Source organism: Notamacropus eugenii, chromosome 4 (assembly GCF_028372415.1).
Source record: "Notamacropus eugenii isolate mMacEug1 chromosome 4, mMacEug1.pri_v2, whole genome shotgun sequence".
NCBI classification, from domain to species: Eukaryota; Metazoa; Chordata; class Mammalia; order Diprotodontia; family Macropodidae; genus Notamacropus; species Notamacropus eugenii.
In genome coordinates, this window is record NC_092875.1 from 154,489,363 (window position 1) to 154,506,015 (window position 16,653).

General features: G+C 38.4%; 1 protein-coding gene across 1 annotated transcript in view; it reads right to left on the bottom strand.

Moving 5' to 3' along the window:
- The window catches only part of LAPTM4B (lysosomal protein transmembrane 4 beta), a 127,349-nt gene that overhangs the window by 50,571 nt on the left and 60,125 nt on the right, over positions 1-16,653 (bottom strand). The window contains exon 6 of the mRNA XM_072603438.1: positions 3,794-3,889. Within this exon, the coding sequence (XP_072459539.1) occupies positions 3,794-3,889 (96 nt within the window). The remainder of the gene's footprint in view (positions 1-3,793; positions 3,890-16,653) is intronic.

The following is a 16,653-nucleotide window of genomic DNA, read 5'->3' on the forward strand; positions in this document are numbered from 1 at the left end:
TTGCAAAAGAACAATTTAGAAATAGTCTTTTCAAAAACACTTCTCGCAAAAGGATCATATTTGACATATACCCATTTTTGGACATACATTCACATTTACCATACTTCCTTCTTTCTCTCTACCCCTACCTGAGGCTGAGTGGAGTGAAATGCTGGATTTCTTTTATGTATTAGGATCTCTGTTGGTCCCTCAAATGGGAGGACCTTCTATTTCTCATTGGTAACTTAGTTCTATATGAATTTTTTTTCTGTGTATACATTTTGCTGTTCTTACCACCACCACCACCACCACCAGCTAAGCCATGGAAAGAGAGAGAGTATTGGATTTCACTTGATTGGATTCAAAGACTGTAGCAGATTGCAGAATGAAAGAGATAGAAGTTACTGAATTCTTCAACCTTGGACAACATTAAATTTTTATGCTTTAGCAGAGGTGTGATATGATCATTTTACTATCCATACCTCAATAATTTGATAGATCTTAAAGTCATAAATGTAGAGTTTGGAGGACAGTTGTTCAGTCATTTTCAGTCATGTCTGATTCTTCTTGACCCTATTTGGGGTTTTCTTGGCAGATACTGGAGTGGTTTGCCATTTCTTTCTTTAGTTCATTTTACAGATAAGGAAACTGAAGCATAGCTAGTAAGCATCTGATGCCACATTTGAACCCAGGAAGGTAAGTCTTCCTGATTCTAGGCCTGGCAGTCTATTCATTGTGCCACCTAGCTGCTCTCTTAGAAGACAGTAGAACTTTATAATCTAGAGGAAAAGACTTAGGAGACAATCTAATCCAGTGATGTCAAATTTAAACAGAAATGGAAGCTACTGATCTATGTGTAAACATCCCTGCAGTCTGCATATTTACTTAGTTTTAAAATGTAATGTTACAAGCTAATGCAGAAATATATTTTGCATTACTATATATGTATTGTATTTCATGCCTTCTCAATGGATGGGGAAGAGGGAAGAAAACAGGGAATGTGGAACTGAAAATAAAAATTTTAAATAAATTTTAAAATGAAATAAAATGTATATAATTATATATAAATATATTATAATATATGAATAAAATAAATCTTAAAATAAAAGCAAATTTAAATTAAAAATAATAAATAAAATACAATATTGGCTATGTCTTGTATTTTTACCTATTTTGTTAAATATTTTAATTACATTTTAATCTGATTCCATTCTCCCTCTGAAGTATTGCCAGCCCACATATACCACTACCCCTCTGATCTAAGCCAAGTCATTTTGCAGAAAAGCAAACTGAGACCCAAAGAAGTGAACTGACTTGCCCAAATCTACAAAGATAGAAGAGTGAAAAGTAGAACCCAGTTCATTCTAATAAGTAAGGTATACCCTCCACTCCCAAATATTATAGTATCTCTATGTTTTCTCATCCTTTGCAATTCCTTTCTATACCACTCCGTAAATTTTTCATCCAAAAATATAGAGACCTTCCTCATTTTTTCTTTCTTTTTTTTTTTTTTTGCAAATGTTCTGAGAGATTGTAGGGTTATAGAATCAACCTGAAAGGGACAATGAAGTAATTCAGGAACTAGGGAGGGTAAGTAATTTCCCTAAGGTCACAAAAATCATACATGATCTGAGCACTGGACAATTTCAGATATCAAAGCTGGAGCCATATTTTAATTTCACAGAGGATCTTCTCCTCAACAAGGGTCAAATGAATGGCTGAACAAGTTGTGGTGTATGAATGTAATGGAATACTATTGTGCTATAAGAAATGATGAACAGGAAGACTTCAGAGAGGCCTGGAAAGACTTATATGAACTGATGCTGAGTGAAAGGAGCAGAACCAGGAGAACTCTGTACACAGCAAAAACCACAGTGTGCAAGGAATTTTTCTGGTAGACTTAGTCCTTCACAGCAATGTAAGGACCTAAAAAAATTTCCAATGTTCTCTTGAGGCAAAATGTCATCTACATCCAGAGAAAGAACTATGGAATTGAATCACAGAATGAAGCAGATCATTTTCTCTTGTGTTATGTTTTGTTTTGATGGTTTCTCCCATTCATTTTAATTCTTCTATGCAACATGACCAAGGTGAAAATGCATTTAATAAGAATGTATGTATAGAATCTATATAAGATTGTATGCCATCTCAGGGAGAGAGGGGGAAAATATCTAAGATATATGGAAGTATTGTAGAAAACTGAAAACAAATAAATTGATTTTTAAAAAAGAAGGAATATGAAAAAAATTCTTTCTTTTAATAAAAAAGGGTCAACTGAGGCTCAAGGTTAACACATGGAATTTGCATGTCATCTACCATCTCAACAGGAATTTTTTGAAGTAGTAAATTTTAAAAAACGTAACCATTACCATCATGCCTTGGGTAGGGGATATATGGGCAGTTATGCCAAAAATAAGCTAACATATTGATTAAATACAAACTAAAGAAAATATTTCTTCACTAATATCAAAAATATAGCAAGGAGTTAAGAGTTATTTTTCTGAGCAGTTTCATATTTAAAGATATAGTGGTAAAAAGTGCTTAATAATTGTTGGATGTTTGGGGAAAATAATCTCCATCATAGGATCATAATGAAGATACAGCTTAAATTCTTCATCAACGACTGGAAAAAAATTACTCATTTTTAATAGCACCTTGCATTTATCATGTTCAGCTCTGAGGAGAATAAAATCCAACAGAGAAATTATTCATTTATATTCACTATCATCCACATGACGTGGGGACTAATTTTTTATTTTTTATTGTTTTAGGTCTTTTTAGTTTTTTATCATGTTATTTTTATATGTGCTAAATGATATTATAGCGAAATCATACCATTCACACTTCTGAATTATACATTCTGGTTAAGCAATGGATTAATTTGCCTCATATTTAGGTATTGCAAGAAGTAATTAACTGAACAAAACTCAAGTAAAAAAATAAGTAATAAAAAAAATCTAAAAAGGTGTGGTGGTAGTTTTTTTTTTAATTAAAAAATTCATATTGTCCACTAATTCCTTTCAAACACTCTGTGGTCCAGTAAAACTGGTCTTCTCACTGTTCTTCACACATGAAATCCTCTTTCCCATCTTCTTGCCTTTGCACTGGCTGTCCTCTATGCTTGGAATGCACTCCTTCCTAACGTCTACCCTATAGAATCCTTTACTTCCTTCTAGAGTCAGCTCAAGCACCACCTTCTACATGAAAGTCTTTCCCAACCCTCCCAATTCTCTGCAACTGCTAATGCCTTCCCTTCCTAGCTACCTCACATTTATTCTATATATACTTAAATATTATGTTACCTGCCCAGATAGAATATAAACTCATTGAGAATACAGATTATTTTGTTTTTTGTATCCCCAGGACCTACCACAATGCTTAGCACATAGGAGGCACATTAAAATGCTTGTTGATTGATAATTTATTCTTGAGCACAGCTTACCCATTTCCTTTAGTTCAACTGCTCACTTGAACATTTTTGCTTTTCCCAAATGAAACCAGAATTTTGAATAGACTATGACTGAGGCCCTACAATGTGTAGCTGATAAAGCTAAGTGATAATAGTCATGGGCCAAGTTTCATTCAACTACATAAACCTTTTTTGCCAAATAAACAGATTGCGGAATCTGTGAATGCATTGCTGCCTGGTTGAACATCGACGACAAAGTATGCTGGAGCTGGTAATGAGGAGAGTGAATACCAGAGTTACTGGAAATATATAGAAACTTCCTAATAAAAGAGAGTTACAGGTGCTCGCTGTATCTCAGATCAAAATAAGAAGATAGACCCCAAGTTTAAAGAATGGCGTGCTTACCGTAGTATCATTGGTGGTTATGTAAACCAGAATATCAGAGGAGTTTCGGCTATTGATGTATCGGTAACAGTTCCAGACACAGCTAATCAGGTAACCCTGGCAAGAAGACAGTAAGAGGCATTTAAAATCTTCCTAGGGAAAAAAAAATACAAGTGTAATGCTACTACAAATATTCCTTAAAATTAAGTTATTTTTTTTTGGGGGGGGGGGGAAGGGTATTTAGAAGAGGCAGAAATAACAAAGAAAGGCACTGGTTCATTTTACAGAAATTAATTTGCTAAATTTCAGGAATTTCCAAACTGGAATCCATCAGTCATTGGATAGCGGCACCTACTGGCAAAATAAGTAATTGTAGCCTATACAAGATAATATGATTTGGTATTCCCACAGGAAGAAAAAAATTTATAGGCCTACAAGTGTACAAATGGGTATCCTTAAGCTTATTAAATATTCCTAGTCTCACACAGGATGTTTGAGGGATATAAGGGCAGAGAGGAAATCTGGGAATTACAAATACCCTGGAAGTGTTGCGAAAGTTCAGCAGAGGATGGGATGGCTACACTCATTCTTTTCTTGCCCATTTTAACCTGCTTGTCCGAGTTGATGCCAAAAGGCGATGAGGTAATTAAAAAATGTGAATCTCTAACATGCATCTAATGCAACTCAAAGTCACTGATCGAAAACACAGCGAGAATCAGAAACCAAGAGAGCACAGTCAATGAATCGAGCACTGTTAGTTGAGGTTTTTTTTTCCCACTACTGTCACTGCCCTGACTTGCTTTTATTAAGGATGGAATCAACTCTGGGCAAGAGTTATTCTGGCTCCATTTCTTGTAAATAAACTTGTGATTACTTTTATCCTTGGATATTATTTCTGAGTTTATATGCTTATCCCCTTTGTAAATAAAGTTTTATGGAAAAAGCACACTTGTGGTTTAAAGTGTATGGTAGCCGAAAGAGAAGAGAAAGAGGAAATTCATGTTGGGTAATTCATCAGCAGATAAAGAAGAGGGACTTGTAATCAGTGATTGGGGGTAACGGTTATTGGACCCCAAGAAGCCAAGCAGTTCAGTGACCAGGAAGGTTGGGAGCTTGCTAGTGACCTTGAACCATGAGTTAGAGATCATTGCATTTTAGAAAACAGTACAAGGAATCCCTGAGAAAATGGGACAGTGATTTTCTGGGTTATATCTGTTGATCTCCCTGAAGGGGAGATTTTCACCAGACCAGACGCCTAGGGTAATTCATTTACAAGTGATGCAATTTTCCATCTACTAGGAATTTTTTTCCCTGTAGGATTCAACGTACTGAATTTGTTATATGAGCAGCCAGCTTTGCTGAAACTTTAATTCTACAAAAGTAAAAGACAACTATTTTTAATAGTACACGATAACCTAATACTTACAATACATGCAAAATTTGTCCAAATTTAATTCTTGATAAGCAAATTATACATGCTAAGCAATATACAAAGGAAATTTTGATATTCAGTTTTCATAAAAGAATAAAACTAACAATTCCAGGAGGGAGAATAAGCCACTTAAATTCCTAGCATAAATACATTATTAGTTTAGGCAGATGTGATCTGAATAGGGAAGAGTACAGAACTATTACTTGGCTACACCTGGAAGGCATGCTCTCTTAATGCAGTCTAAGATTCCATTAGCTGTCTTCTATACAAAATCACAGTCTATTTAAGTCTCAGTAATTATCAAGAGTGTGCCCATAATCTTGTCCAACTTGGGAAGTCATAATGTGTCAAAGAACTGAATTATATCTGAATATGCCCCTGAAATATCCTGGACATTTAATCAAGAAAAATAATCTAGACACAAATAAATCAATATTTGTTTTAATTGCCTAAGAGGTAATGTAATGGAGAAGTATGTGGTGGGTGTGAATAGACTGTAACACACACAAAACAATGGAATTAGGCAGGTGTATAAGCGTAAAAGACGTCTTCAAAGAAATGGATAGTTAAAAAAGATGGACTGGTCCTAGATGGGGCAAAAGCGAAGGATCACCAACGGACAGCTCATATGCTCTATTGGTATTTTCATGTCAAATGGCCCCCAAAGACAAGGGATCAGCCCTCAGTGGCAAACTCATGGGAGGACATGAACAAGAGTTTCATAGGATGAATAGATATGGTGAGGCTATGATCTCTCCCTCTTTGGAGGGATTCTCTAGATTGATGAGATTCCACAGAGACAGGCACTCTACACCACTGAACAGAGAGCCCTTTCTTCTTTTTTCCCTCCCAATACCTGAGGCTAGACTGTAACTCCATTGGTTTTTCTAGAAGATGTCTAATTAATGCTTGTTAATTGACTAATGAACCCTACTGGTAATATTGGCTCTTAATAGAGGTTACTGATCTCCATAATAGAACTGGATCTGAATTTTAAAAATCTTCTTTTTACTAAAGCTAACACTTTTATTACTGGGAAGTGGTCATCAGAATTTCCTACTGGCTGGCTCCCAGTTCTTGATAAGGTGAAAGATTTAGCAAAATTTAAGAGCTAACTATTTAAAAATAGGGCTGTTAGCACAGTGGGGTTATGTAAAGAGAAACAAAAATGTTTCTAGAGATCAGTGGGAACATTAACAAAACTCATAAAAATAACAGGCACATCTTATTATTCCCATCATGTAATCTAAAAGATGTCTTGCTCTGTGTATTATAATTTATATCGAATATCAATATAGAAATTACTCTTGGGAGGACTTGCAATTTATGGCTGCTGTCTTGCTGCTAGAAACTGTAAATGTAAACTGAGTAAGCAAATTTTAAAAAGTTTTTTCACTAAAGCTTGGAATATGAGCCCGCAGGGGAGCTATAACAAGGGTAAGACAGTCAGGGCTTTATCTCAGGTACTGAAATTTAGAGGGCACTAAAAACACTTTCATTTTTTCAATACCATAGAAACACCTGAGTTTAGTGATTAGTTAGCAAGCTAATTTTAACCAGTTAGTTAAAATAGCAAGTTTCTAGATAGTGGACTTTCCCCTCCCAGTGGTCACATCCCTGCCAGCCTGGACCTACCTATCCTTTTCTGTTTCTGACAGTGCCTTCCTCAGCAGTGCCTTGAGAGCAGTACCTGAGGTCTCCAGCTATGGAGGCAGACCTTTTGGATTCTCTATTCCTTCATCATGGGGTAGTGTCCTGGGCTCATACCCACTCAAATGAATGTCTTCAAAAAGTTAGCTTAAAGGCATGTTTTAGGCTGCTTTTTCTGGGTGCAAAAATAGATAAGTATAAGTTTGACCCGTCATCTGAGCCATGCTACCAGAGCACACTCCCTTAATATCATCTGGGGAGCATCTGTCCTTTACTATGGTCTTTACCTGCCCAAAGAGAAGGAGACCCAGGATTGCTCTTTGAACTCAAAATCAGCCATAGAGGGAGAAGGATGGAGACCCATTCCCCTTCTCTGCATGACCTGGAAGGCTCCTTGGCAAGCATCCATTCAGGAATGTTGGAAGCCTGATGCTTAATTCCAATTCATAAAATTTGTCACTGTCTGCTTTTATACATCAGAGTGATCAATGGTACAAAGCATTTGATGCTGGCCAACACTCATTTCATTAAGTGGCTTCCATAAATCTACACATGCTTCTGCAAGCACACAAAAATTCAATTAAAGTGTTGGATCCAACTGAATTTTAGTGCTCCTATCTCGCTATGTAGAGTCATATATTTTAAGATGCAGACACACTAATGGTATGTGCCCAGACTGACCATTAAGCAAGGAGAGCTAAGAGCTTGTAATGACCCCAATTCCTGGAGAATAAGCTGAGTGGGGGAAGAACATTAACTGAGCTCCGTCTCAGGCCTCCTACTGTCCTCCAGACCCAAAGAAACTCTCAGAGGAAATAAACATTTAGTGGGGCTTTAAAAAAAGAAAGAGTAATTCTTCTTTAAATCATGTATTTCCCAAGTTTAGTTACTTCCTATAAGCCTTGACTTACATGTACTTATGAGCAGGCTTCTTAGTCAATGAAAACACTAAACCATGGCCCAACAGAGTTTCTTACTACTTAACAATTTTCAAATATTATTAATGCGTTTTGTGGGAAAAGTAGAAAGGATGCTGAGTTTGGTATTAGAAGATGTGGGTTTGAATTCAGATCTGCTACTGTGACTGACTGGATGAGCTTAGTCTCAGGGTCCTTATTTTTAAAATAAGGCAGCTAAACTGCTTGGGGAGGTAGGTGGTACAATGGATAGAGCACAGGGCCTGAAGTTAAAAAGACTCATCTTCCCTAGTTCTAAGTCAGCCTCAGACACTTATTAGCTGTGTAACCCTGGGCAAGTCTCTTAGCCCTATTTGCCTCAGTTTGCTCATGTGTAAAATGAACAGGAGAAGGAAATGCAAACCACTTCAGAATCTTTAACAAGAAAACCCCAAATTGGGTTACAAAGAGTCAGACATGACTGAAAAGATGATGGAATAACAAAACATATGGTATCCAAGGTCACGTCTAGCTTGGGTCCTGTGCAACAGAATGTTACATAAAAATACATCTGAAACACTTGAGCACAAATTGCACAAAACTATCCCTAATTATCTCCTTTCCAGATAACATAGTTCCTTCCCCTTTCCTGAATCATTCATGCCTTTTTTATGACCCTTTCATGCTGTTATTTGTCTAACTTTGTATTATATTTATTTGTATATGTGTCTCACTTCCACATTAGATTTTAAATTTGATATGAATTAGATTATAAATTATAAATATAAATGATTAGATTAAAAATATTATAAATTAGAATATAAATTAGATTATAAATAGCACTGTTCATCCTTGCATGCTCAGCACATGGCACAGTGTTTTTTGCTTATAGTAAGTGCTATATAAATATTTGTTGAATCGATATTCATGTTATCTCATGGTCTATAAAAAACAGAAAACTGAAATCCAAAGGGTGGGAAAGAAACAAAGACCATTCCTGAGGGAGCCTTTTTGTCTTTATACAAAGATGGTTGAATTGTAAAGGGGTATATTTATAATGGAGGAGAGGAGAGATGAGTATCATTAGGGGATATCACCCAACTAGCTGGAGCTATAAATTTTATGAGGGGTAATAGTTCCTAGTGAGAAGAATAAGAGGAGACACTCCTCAGCTTTCCCAAGTAGGATGCACAGCATCTGGGAAGTCTCTCCCATCACTTTTCACATTAGAGTTAACCAAAAGTGAAATGGGTTGTCTTGACAGGTGGTGGATTCTCCCTCCCTAGAGATCTTTGGGTACATGTTGGATAACCATCTGTTGGATATATTACAGTAGGGACTTCTTTCAAATATGGATCATTTCAACTCTGAAATTCTGAGGTTCTCAGCTTATGGGCACCTTGAATGATCAAGAGAGGATGTGGGCTAGAAGGCCAAGGGCATGCCAGCAGCCTTTGTGGACACAGAGCAGATAACACAAGACTCGATTCTGTACATGCTCCTTTTCAACTAGCTGCTAATATTCAAGCCTAGTGAAGCAGTAATAATAATTGCTACCATTTGGATAGTGCCTTAGTATTTGCAAAGCATTTTACATATATTCTTCCATTTGCCACTTAACAACCCTGAAAGGTAGGTGTTAATTATTATCCCCTTTTTACAGATGAGGAAACTGAACCTGAGAGAGATTAAAGGATTTGTTCAAGGTCACACAGCTGACTATTATAAAAGCTTATGACCTCATCACCCAGCTCCAATGCCACATCATCAGAAAGGATCTTTCCTGCTCTGATATCATAGCATATTACATTTTGTTGAAATTCCCTCATACATTTTTAAGGTCCTATTTGGGATTCTAGATATCCGAGGATGTGCCTCTACCCACTGATTAGGCATGAAGTTTCTTGTCAGCAGAGAACATGTCTTACTTATCATTGTATCTCTCTCACCCAATATATTACACATGGTAGCTGCTTAATAGAATTTTTCATGAAAAAGAAGCAATAAAAATTTCTGCATGAAACAATTTGAAAATGGACAATTCAAAAAGCACCCTCTATCTTTTGGTCTATGTTCTTTTCCTTCCCTCCTATCTCAGGGAAAAGGTGTTGCTATGCTCTTCCAAGGCTAGCACCTTCACCTACGTCCTCAACTCTGCTCTCTATTTCCTTAATTCAATTTGACTCAACAAGCATTAGGTGACTACTTTGGGCCAGATGCTGTGCTAGGTACTGGAGATACCAAGATAAATATGAAACAGCCCCTTCCCTTGAAGAATTTACATTATAGTGGGGAGAAAATAGCATATGTAATACATAGGTAAATATACATAAAATAAAGCCAATAAATACAAAATAATTTCAAGGCTAGGAAAAGGGCCATTTGTATCACTCTCCACACTAAAAACCTCTACTAACTCCCTATTGCCTAGCACAGGGGTGGGGAACCTATGGTCTCAAGGCCTTATGTGGCCTTCAAGGTCCTCAAATATGGCCCTTTGACTGTATCCAAACTTCACAGAACAAATCCCCTTACTAAAAGAATTTGTTTGTTCAGGGAGGAGCCAAAATGACAGAGTAGAAAGATGCACATACACTAGTTCTTCCCCCACAGCCCATAAAATACCTGTAAAGCAAGACTCTCAACAAATTCTAGAGCAGCAGAAGTCACAGAACAACAGAGTGGAGGAGATTCCCAGCCCAGGGTGACCTGAAAGGCCAACAGGATGTGGAGCAGAGCCCAGTCCAGCCTTGGCCATGCACCACGGCATGGGGAGGAGGATGCGAGCAGGCCTCAGGGGCAGCATTCCCAGCCATAGTAGCAGTGGTTCCCAGATTCCTCAAGCCACAGGTGCCAAAGGTTAGCAAGAGGTTTTTTTTTCAGCTGGCCCAGAAGGGAGAAGGGCTTTCCCATAGTTCCAGCCTCAGGCAGCGGCAGCAGCTCCCACAGCAGCCCCTATAGCAGCCTGCATCCATTGTTGGACTGTAAAACCCCTGGGGGAATTGAGCAGCTGATTATTACCTGAGCCCTGTGTAGCAGTCCTGCCGCCACCTAGTGCTCCTGGGGGATTTAAGCAGCTGATCTTCATCTCACACTGAATGGCAGCCCTGCCCCTGCAGCTTATCTGAATCTCAGCCCCCAGTGCTGACTTGGTGGAACTGGAGAACAAGTAGCTGTGAAGAGGAAACTCTACTACTCAGATTCTGGGCACAAAAATTTCTGGTTGCTCCCAGACCAGTGCACATTCTTAAGGAACTTAGCATGTGCCACCTTAGAGGAACTGAGATCTTACAGATATCCAGAGTATACCCTACTCTTGACAAAGGACCCAAAAGTCAAGTAACTGGTTGGGAAAATGCCCAAAAAAGGAGAGGAAAAATAAGACTATAGAAGGTTACTTTCTTGGTGAACAGATATCTTCTCCCATCCTTTCATGCAGAAGAACAATGTTTACCATCAGGGAAAGACCAAACATCCAAAATAAATAAATATTCAATGGTCTCAGGCCATGGAAAAGCTCAAAAAGGATTTTGAAAATCAAGTAAGAGAGGTGGAGGAAAAACTGGGAAGAACAATGAGAGAGATGCAAGAAAAGCATGAAAAGCACGTCAACAACATGCTAAAGGAGACCCCAAAAAATGCTGAAGAAAATAACACCTTGAAAAATAGGGTAACTCAATTGGCAAAAGAGGTTCAAAAAGCCAATGAGGAAAAGAATGCTTTCAAAAGCAGAATTAGCCAAATGGAAAAGGAGGTTCAAAAGTTCACTGAAGAAAATAGTTCTTTCAAAATTAGAGTGGAACAGATGGAGGCTCACGACTTTATGAGAAACCAAGAAACCACAAAACAAAACCAAAAGAATGAAAAACATGGAAGATAATGTGAAATATCTCATTTGAAAAACAACTGACTTAGAAAATAGATCCAGGAGAGACAATTTAAAATTTAAGGGATTACCTGAAAGCCATGACCAAAAAAAGAGCCTAGACATCATCTTTCATGAAATTATCAAGGAAAACTGCCCTTATATTCCAGAAACAGGGGCCAAAATAAATATCAAAAGAATCTACCAATCACCTCCTGAAAGAGATCCAAAAAGAGAAACTCCTAGAACATTGTAGCCAAATTCCAGAGTTACCAGGTCAAGGAGAAAATATTGCAAGCAGCTAGAAAGAAACAATTTGAGTATTGTGGAAATACAATCAGGATAACACAAAATCTAGCAACTTCTACATTAAGGGATACAAGGGTGTGGTATGATATTCCAGTTCCAGAAGGAACTGGGATTAAAACCAAGAATCACCTACCCAGAAAAAATGAGTATGATACTTCAGGGGAAAAAATAGTTTTTCAATGAAATTGAGGACTTTCAAGCATCCTTGATGAAAAGACCAGAGCTGAAAAGAAAATTTGACTTTCAAACACAAGAATCAAGAGAAGCATAAAAAGGTAAACAGGAAAGAGAAACCATAAGGGACTTACAATATTTGTAACTCTTGAAACTTTTTTCAGTATCTGGATAGTTGGTGGGATTACACACACACACACACAGAGACAGAGAGCACAGGGTGAGTTGCATAGGATGGGATCATATCTAAAAAAAAGAAATTAAGGGGTAAGAGAGGAATATATTGGGAGAAGAAAGGGAGAAATGGAATGGAGCAAATTATCTTTCATAAAAGAGGCAAGAAAAAGACTTTTCAATGGAGGGAAAAAGGGGGGAGGTGAGAGAGAAAACATGAAACTTACTCTCATCACATTTGACCCAAGGAAGGAATAAAATGTACATTCATTTTGGTATGAAAACCTATCTTACAATAAAGGAAAGTAGGGGAGAAGGGGATAAGTAGGGTGGGGGGATGATGGAAGGGAGAGTAATGGGAGGAAGGAGCAATTAGAAGTCAAAACTCTTGAGGAGGGGCAGGATCAAAAGAGAGAAGAGAAGTAATGGGGGGGAGGATAGGATGGAGAGAAATATAGTTAGTCTTACACAACATGACTATTATGGAAGTCATTTGCAAAACTATACATATATGGCTATTGGAACTCAAAGTTTTAGGAACAATTGTTGAGTATTGTTCTTGCATACAACTAGGAAATAAGAAATACAGGTAATGGGGTGTAGAAATTTATCTTGTCCTACAGGACAAAAGAGAAGATGTGGATAAGGGAAGGGAGGGATGTTAGAAGGGAGGACAGATTGGTGATAGTGGTAATTAGAATGCTCGGCGTTTTGGGGTGGGGGAAGGGAGAGATGGGGAGAAAATCTGGAACTCAAAATTTTGTGGAAATGAATGTTGAAAACTTAAAACAAATAAATTAAAAAAAGAAAACTTGGACTTAGTCAAAAGACCACACCCAAGGACCCAAAGGGCCACATGTGGCCTCAAGGCTACAGGTTCCCCACCTCTTTCCTAAAGGATAAAATCCAAAAAGAATAACATTTAAAACTGTGTATCACATGGCCCCAAGTTATCAATCTAATGTCACTACTTTTACCCTACACATCTTTCCTCATGAAATCCCCCAATAGTAGTTTCCTACTACCCCACTCTAGTTAGTCTGATTTATTCTGTGTAGTGTGCCCAGAACATACAATGGACATTTCAATCTCCCCATCTTTAATCAGGCCATTTCCTACTTAGGAAGCCTTCTCTTATGTCAGTTTTTACTCTTCTGGAATTCTCCCTTGAAATTTAAATTTCAGAGCTCAGCTCACATCCTCACTTTTTCTTTTCCTTTTGTTAAAAAACAAAAACCAGACTGATGGGATCTTCCTCACTCACCTAGATTGGAAGTATAGGGACTACTTACTAACCCATCCCATTCTAACTGGCATGAGAGTTTTTACCCATTCTATTTCCCTGACGGGGGGAGGAGGAAAGATGGCAGAGTAGAAAGGCACACATATGCTAGCTCTAAACCCACAGCCCATAAAAATACCTGTAAAGAAGAACTCCCAACAAATTCAGGAGCAACAGAAGCCAAAGAACAATGGAGTAGAGGAGATTTCTGTTCCAGAGAGCCCTGAAAAACCAACGCGAAAGGTCCACCGTGCCCCAGACCTGGAGCAGAGCCCAGCCCTGCCTTGGCCAGGCGGCACTGAGAAGAGTAGATCCGAGCAGGCTTCAGGGACAGAATCTCCAGCAGCTGCACAGGTCCCTCCACCCACAGGTGCCGAAGGTCAGTGAGAGGGTCTCTCTGGCTGGTCGAGAGGGGAGTGGGGTGTCCCCATAACTCAGGCCCCCTCGGGAGGCAGCAGCAGACAGGGGCTCCCAAAGCAGGCAGGAGCTTGGATCCATTGTTGAAGGTCTCCACATAAACCCCCTAAGGGAACTGGAGCCCCAGTGATGGCCCTGCCCCCACCTGAGCACCTGAACTTAATCTCACACTGAATAGCAGCCCCGCCCCCACCCAAAGCCCTGAGGCTGGGAAGCAGCATTTGAATCTCCGACCCCAAGAGCTGGCTGGGCAGATCTGGAGGCCAAGTGGGTGTGAAGAGAATATTCAGAAGTCAAGTCACTGGCTAGGAAAATGCCCAGAAAAGGGAAAAAAAATAAGACCATAGAAGGCTACTTTCTTGGTGAACAGATATCTCCTCCCTTCCTTTCTGATGAGGAAAAACAATGCTTACCATCAGGCAAAGACACAGAAGTCAAGGCCTGTATCCCAAACATCCAGAATAAATATTCCATGGCTCAGGCCATGAAAGAGCTCAAAAAGCATTTTGAAAATCAAGTTAGAGAGGTGGAGGAAAAACTGGGAAGAACAATGAGAGAGATGCAAGAAAAGCATGAAAAGCAGGTCAACACCTTGCTAAAGGAGACCCCAAAAAATGCTGAAAAATATAACACCTTGAAAAATAGGGTAACTCAATTGGCAAAAGAGGTTCAAAAAGCCAGTGAGGAGAAGAATGCTTTCAAAAGCAGATTAGCCAAATGGAAAAGGAGGTTCAAAAGCTCACTGAAGAAAATAGTTCTTTAAAAAGTAGAATGGAACTGATGGAGGCTAATGACTTTATGAGAAACCAAGAAATCACAGAACAAAACCAAAAGAATGAAAAAATGGAAGATAATGTGAAATATCTCACTGGAAAAACAACTGACCTGGAAAACAGATTCAGGAGAGACAATTTAAAAATTATGGGACTACCTGAAAGCCATGATCAAAAAAAGAGCCTAGACATCATCTTTCATGAAATTATCAAGGAAAACTTCCCTGATATTCTAGAACCAGAGGGCAAAATAAGTATTCAAGGAATCTACTGATCATCGCCTGAAAGAGATCCAAAAAGAGAAACTCCTAGGAACATTGTGGCCAAATTCCAGAGTTCCCTGGTCAAGGAGAAAATACTGCAAGCAGCTAGAAAGAAATAATTCAAGTATTGTGGGAATACAATCAGGATAACACAAGATCTAGCAGCTTCTACATTAAGGGAGTGAAGGGTGTGGAATATGATATTCCAAAGGAATACGACTAAAACCAAGAATCACCTATCCAGCAAAACTGAGTATAATACTTCAGGGGAAAAAATGGTCTTTCAATGAAATCAAGGACTTTCAAGTATTCTTGATGAAAAGACCAGAGCTGAAAAGAAAATTTGACTTTCAAACACAAGAATGAAGAGAAGCATGAAAAGGTAAACAGCAAAGAGAAGTCAAGAGACTTATTAAAGTTGAACTGTTTACATTCCTACATGGAAAGACAATATTTGTAACTCTTGAAACTTTTCAGTATCTGGGTAGTTGGTGGGATTACACACACATACATGCACATGCACATGCACACACACATAGAGACAGAGTGCACAGAGTGAATGGAATAGGATGGGATCTTATCTTAAAAAAAATGAAATTAAGCAGTGAGAGAGAAATATATTGGGAGGAGAAAGGGAGAAATGGAACGGGGCAAATTATCTCATAAAAGAGGCAGGCAAAAGACTTTTTAGTGGAGGGAAAAAGAGGGGAGGTGAGAGAAAAACATGAAGTTTACTCTCATCACATTCCACTAAAGGAAGGAATAAAATGCACACTCATTTTGGTATGAAAACCTATCTTACAATACAGGAAACTGGGGGAGAAGGGGATAAGCAGGGTGGAAGGGAGGGCAATGGGAGGAGGGAGCAATCTGAAGTCAACACTCTTGGGGAGGGACAGGATCAAAAGAGAGAATAGAAGCAATGGGGGGCAGGATAGGATGAAGGGAAATATAGTTAGTCTTACACAACACAACTATTATGGAAGTCATTTGCAAAACTACACAGATATGGCCTATGTTGAATTGCTTGCCTTCCCAAAGAGAATGGGTGGGGAGGGAGGGATGAAGAGAAGTTGGAACTCAAAATTACAGGAACAACTGTACTGTTCTTGCTACTAGGAAATAAGAAATACAGGTAAAGGGGTATAGAAAGTTATGTGGCCCTCTAGGACAAAAGAGAAGATGGGGACAAGGGAACGGAGGGATGATAGAAGAGAGGTGATGGGGCAATTAGAATACTCGGTGTTTTGGAGTGGGGGGAGGGGACAAATGGGGAGAAAATTTGGAACCCAAAATTTTGTGAAAATGAATGTTAAAAGTTAAATAAATTAATTAAAAATTAAAAAAAAAAGAAAAAGAAAATATTTCCCTGAGCTAATTCACCATTCCCTAGTTAACGCCTCCCCCTCCAGATTTTTCCCTGTATCCTGCCTCATTCTATCTCAGTCATCCCTTAGAAAAAAGAATATTTTAAAGAAAAGGAAAAAAAAAGAAAAAAAACACCACTACATTGAAAAAAGTTCTTCACATATATTATATAATCTGAGCCTGATGACAACTGTGTGAGGTAGATGTTGTTACCATCTCCCATATCACAGATGAGGAAACTTTAGCTGGGGAAGTTAGTAACGTGCCTAGAGCCACAG